The sequence below is a fragment of the Anabas testudineus genome, chromosome 1 (genome assembly GCF_900324465.2).
Source record: "Anabas testudineus chromosome 1, fAnaTes1.2, whole genome shotgun sequence".
Classification (NCBI taxonomy): Eukaryota; Metazoa; Chordata; class Actinopteri; order Anabantiformes; family Anabantidae; genus Anabas; species Anabas testudineus.
In genome coordinates, this window is record NC_046610.1 from 6,875,984 (window position 1) to 6,881,983 (window position 6,000).

General features: G+C 37.8%; 1 protein-coding gene across 2 annotated transcripts in view; it reads right to left on the reverse strand.

Annotated features, from left to right (window-relative positions):
- Positions 1–6,000, reverse strand: part of LOC113162495 (caskin-1-like) — a 28,343-nt gene that overhangs the window by 20,904 nt on the left and 1,439 nt on the right. For both annotated transcript variants that reach the window (XM_026360648.1, XM_026360647.1), the window contains exon 2: positions 703–754. In XM_026360648.1, coding sequence (XP_026216433.1) covers positions 703–754 — 52 coding nt within the window. The remainder of the gene's footprint in view (positions 1–702; positions 755–6,000) is intronic.

Sequence of the window (6,000 nt, forward strand, 5' to 3'; positions counted from 1 at the left end):
TTATATATAGTACAGTAGTTAGCAGGTGTAACTGTGGCTAACTGGATTAGATGACAATGCTAACATCAGCATGCTAATATCAATACATTTAGAGCAGAGAGCAAAACATTTTGGTATATATAATAATAATGATTCAGAAAATCTTCATTGCTTTAAATTACATTAAAAAACAATTCAATCAAAAACATTCATCATATTATGAAATTATGTGTTCTATTTTATATGAAAACAACATACTGTACAACTCAGATTTCTGTGTACACAAATTAAACAAATACATTTGCAAAACATATTTTTGTTCTTCTAAAATTGCAGTTTAATTTGAGTTACAGTAACCTCCTGTCTACATGGTTCATTGCATGTTTTCTCACAATCGAATGCAGAACTAAAATATTAACAAGCTTAGACATTCTCACATTTTAAAGTTTATTTAGCAATTCACTAGTTAGAAAATCATTACAGTCATTATAGGACTCATTAGAAGGGCAAGTCTCGGTCAAAAACAAAGTCTGGATCACAGGACGCTTTGAGTAATCTAATCTAATTTTACCAACAAATCAATAAGTTAGCTGTGTAACTAGTATGTTTTGTATTTAATAATATTAAGAATAAAGAAAAAAAGAAACCAAACAGGTCAGGAAAACAAAAAATCATAAACAAGAGACATAACACCAAATGATAATTATAAAATGAGTTCCTCACCCGTCTGCATCCTGTATGTTGACGTTCACTCTCTTTGCTGCTCCGAGGAGCTCTGCAACATACAGAAGAAAAGGAGTGGCATAAAATGAGAGAGAGTAGAAGAGGCACAACAAACTCATTATGAAAACAGTTTAAATTTAAACATATTCAGAATTCATGATTAATGTATTCTGTCCTTGAACATGTTCTAATATTTCACTCCGTGCAGGTAGAGATGACAGCTACACTTTTATACCTGTGAGCGCTCTAAAACAACCTGCTGCCTTGTAACAGTTCCTTCACTGGAACAAAAGAAAAGGTCAAGGAGAAGTGACAAGGTAGGAAACATAAAGTCTTTCTCGGAAACTCAACAGGAGTTTCTAAAAGCTGTACTTTGTTATTGAGTATATTTCATTGAAAAAATGATGGCACATGAAAACTGTAATTTAAGAGTTTTCTAACTATTCTATGGGTTTATTTTATTCAAATAAATCAAATGAATGCCTGATGCACATTGATGCACTGTCAGACACTCTGAGATAAACAGCAGCATTAAAATCATGTCTCTAAACCTCAGACTACAGGATCAGTTGGTCTGGTTATCAGTTCCCCCCAATTGTCGAAAAAGGACTTGAAACTTATGGTTTATTACGAAGGAGGCAGGCAGGAATTAGCTGAGCTTAAGTGAACTACGCTGCACAAAGACAGCATCCTTAGCCTTAGGCATTAAAACCCCAAGAACTGGACTCTGGGAATTTGCAGATGTCAGGGAGCTGCTTATAATGGGCTGGTGACTCAAGACTGATGTTTGTAACTGGGTGGCAGCAAGTTTAGATTTGTCACTTTGAAAGCAGGGGGATACCCAGAAATAATAACCTCCTCCTAAACCAAAAGTTGAAGCGCTTACAAACAGATTAAACAAATGACTTATCTAAGTTCATCTCATCTAAACTCTTGTAAAAACCAAATAAGTGTGTTTTGCCCAAATGTTGATCTGAGCTTTAGCTCTTGTACTGAAAGGCATTTTAAGAATGATGATACTGAAGCTTCTAATCCTGTGTAGAGCTTTGATTTTCTGTCCTTGTCTTTTGTCCACATCAAGGCCACCCATTGTTTCATACAGAGTTTCTAAATTTCAAATTACATCAGTAATTATCCGGCACTTACACCAAATAACGCGTTTCTTTAATTTCTGCTGCTCTTCAGTAACTGTGTGTCGAGCATTGCAGATTATTTCAAATTCTCAGAATTTACATCTTCAATTTTGCAAATAATGTCTATTTCTGGTACTTAAAGAACAACTGTTGAATCACAGATCAGCTTAGCAGCTGTGGGTCCATCAGTAAAAAGCAAAATGAGTGTGTGTGAGTGTGGTATTGATGTCATTTAGTATTTGACCTTGTCCCTGTACGTGTTCATTTTACGTATAACATCTCTCCTTATGATTATGTAAATGTGCATATGTTTGTATCTGAAAACCTTGATCTTTAACAGAAGATAAAGAAAGCAGCAGGAAGGTGCACACACACACACACACACACACACACACACACACTATGAAAAGCAGCTTGTTTGTCTCTCTGCCTCAACTTTTTTTTTTCTTTTTGTCAAACCCTCATAATCCAGAGGCCGTAATCTGTAGCTGTTCTGTAATCTGTGGAAAAGCCTCTCCCTCTCTCTGCAGCTTTATCTGCACTTCATCCCTTCATCGTGCTCTCACACTCTAATTTTCTCAGTAATTTGCTAAAGAGCGCGCGTTTGATTGGTAGTTCTGCCGTTTGTGTTTACACTCTGCGGCTGACATCATCCTCCTGCATGTGTGTGTGCTTCTGTGCACACGTAGGTTTCCCCTATCTGGTTATCTTGGATTAAAAGCAAGAACCATCCCAAACCCTCCCCCACGACAGATGAATCAATGAGTGCAGATATCTGTGTCACCATCAGACTATCAGACAGTCGCATGAACCCCCTACCCCAGCTGCATTTTTTTTCTGTATGGATTATCTTTCTGTTACTACATGAAAGTCTGGGCAGATTTTCACATTAAAAGTATTTAATTCCTTCATTGAATCGAAAATTTAGACTATTTATATTATTTTCCTTCACTGAACTGTTTACAAGCATTACCATAATGTTTCTCATAGTGGTGTCCTTGGACCAGGGTTCATATTTTTTTATGATAATTTTTGGCAACAACACTGAAACCGAGCCGTCGTTACCATGGCGACCTCCTCAATGTGCCTTTCTCGCCGGCTGTCAATCACTTGGCAGGGATTACTATGATATGATTTTGCAGCATCTCCCTCAAATTGTAGCTGTTTTATAATTTAGTTCCCATGGAATCGCATCATTCACATTCACGAAACCCTTCAGTCCTGATTTAGAGAAAACCAATACCGGCACAGCAACCTCAGGAGAGGTGAAGTGGAGGGTTCCTAAGGGTTCTCATTACTAGAGATGTTCTGAGGTCCAGTTTCCATCGCCTCTGACTTTGCCTGTCTTTATGCATTAAAGAGTTTCTGTGTAACATGTAGCCTGAAACAAATGTCAGCACTGCCATGTCTCAGGTGGTTGCTCAGATATGTTAAAGTGACTCGACTCAGAGTTACTGAATGTTTACAGTCTAAGAAAGATATTACAATATTATAAAAAAATAGAAAATAACAGAAATAGCTTTATGCATGGTTAAAAAGTGTATGTTTCACAAACCTATGTTACTTTTCTAGCAGTTTTGCTCGAAAACTGATTTAAATTATGAACATTTGTTTAGAAACGTTGAAATTACACGATTATTCAATACTGAATTGCTGAGTAGTCAGAGATGGAGGAAATATGGACACTCATGCACAACAACTTTTACTTTCAAACCAAACCAAGTGAATACAGTACTGGGAACACTCAACCTTTATATTTGAGCCTATTGCGGACTACTAGTGCCAGGAATGATCAGTGATATTTCATTTCCTTGATCTCTAGGCCGATATATGGTCTAAATTCCTTAATGCCAATTTCACTGTCTTTCTACAACATAAAAGAGATACAATTATGATGAGGATGCTCTTCTATCTTTAAGATAAAGAGCTTTATTGCAACCGAGCCAAAGATAAGGAGGCTTTTATCAAACAGTTTAGTCTAACTTTAATCAGACATCTGCTTGTAATGTCTATTTTAAAGTGTTATACCAGAGACGAGTCATTCAAACTCTAAAGTATTAACTTTTGAGAGTGAGACCTCAGCAGTAATATTAAATTAGAGGATATGGCTGTGATATCCTGCTAAACAAGCTCCACCTGTGCATCTAAAGAGCTCCATTGATTGAGTCAGTCTGCTGCACCATAGCTGATATATTCCTTCAGTGTAGCTCTGACTATCAGCTCTGCGTCCCCTGACCCACCTCTCTCCTCTGTTACATTTGTAAATTTATTTGGGAGACAGGCTTCAAGCACAGTTTGTAATTACCATTTAATTTCCCTAAACTCTTTTATTTAGTGTGCAAATTAGTTTATTATGGGAGAATACACACTAATGTCACAGTGTACTGAAAGAAACTCACTTGTTCACACAGGTTTATGTGTAAGGCAAAAAATCACATACATAAATTATTATATTAAATTCATTTTAAAATGAAAATATTTCAGTTTATACTACTTTTGCCAGATAAGTAAATCACATAGACTTTAAAGGTCAATGACTTGTGTTTCAGAGTCAGAACCTTTTTTTTCCACTGTCAATAATAATCAAACATGTGACCTAATATGCTGAGAGTAAAAAGCTTCAGCAGCAATAATAGAAATAATGATAATCAATGGGTCATAATTTACATTTACATTCCCTTCATGTCAACACTACTTCTGTGTTAGCTCTGCCTTTCTTCTCCTGCCTGACTTGGCTATTTTATTTATTTATTTATTTTATTTTACTTTCTTTCACTTGTAAGTCACTTTGGATAAACATGTCCACCAGGTAAATGTTTCTAATAGTGTGCCTCCTCTAAACAAAGTGCAGAGTGGAAACAGGAATAGTCTTCCTCATCAGTCTTTTATGTGTGTTTATTAGGAACAGAATTAGTCGTCCTGGCATTTTAATGTGTAATTGAGCTGAAACACCGATCATTATAATTTAGCTGACTAAGTGTAGCTGTAGTATGATAAACCCACTACATTTTATTAGTTTCTGGTGGTACTGAGAGCCCAACATGCTGCAACTGTGGTTTGATGTTGATCGTGTGACGATAAATGTCGTTTCATGTGTTTCGATGTGTTGCACTCGTACCCGATCTGTATCATTACCTGGATGCTGAATGGTTTATGTTGGGATATGAACTGCTGGTCATATCGCAGCTTTTACTAAGAAAACTTTAAAAAATTAAGAAAATACATGTAAACAGTCGCGATTTGAGGCAATTTGACGACACATGCAGCGCATTAAGGAAAAGTGCTGCAGATGAGGACACTCTTTGATTTGTGCGGCATTATTTTCTAAATGCTTTTAGATATTTGCATGTGTTTTCTTACTGTTTGTCGAGCTCTCAGGGCCACCGTACTGACGTTGACAACTGCAGACACTAGAACTACTTTGTAAAGCATTAGTAAACTATTTATTAACGATGAATAAATTGTACCTGTAGCAACTTCCATTCATTCAATCCTCTAAATCAATATGTGACATTTTGACAGAGCAGTTTCTCCCACTCACCTGCCACACTGCTGCTCTGAAGATCATTAGCATCCGGTTAATAATACAAAAGCAGTCAGGCACATGACTAACACCTGATGTGTCAAGTGTGTTTCTGTGCATGCCTGCAGGATGTGTGTGTGTGTGTGTGTGTGTGTGTGTGTGTGTGTGTGTGTGAATGTGTGTGTGTAGGCTGTGATTCTCCAGCAGAGAAACCTGCCTTCCTGATGAATTATTCAAACATAAACCTGGATTCACACAGTTACACACACAGACGCCTTCCATAACTCACCCTTTAACCTCTCCACTTCACTTCCTGTCTCTTTACCTCTCTCATTCTGACTCCCCCTCCTCTCCTCACCCTCATCTCCCTCACCCTCTGCCCACCGCCCCCTTTCTCTTTGTCAGTGTGCATTGGACTGAGCACTCAGAGCTGATCCGTTCTGGCATTTGAGGAGAAGCATTTTTCTTTTCCGTGGCACTGCTGGAATGTCCAGAGACAAACATGCACACGCGAGAGGAGAGGAGGACAGGAGGAGAGGAAAGGAGGTGAGAGGTGGAATGAGGAGATGAGAGATAGGAGAGGAGGGGAGGGGAGGGGAGGGAGAGGAGGACAGAATAGACAGAGGATAGGTGGAGAAAGGA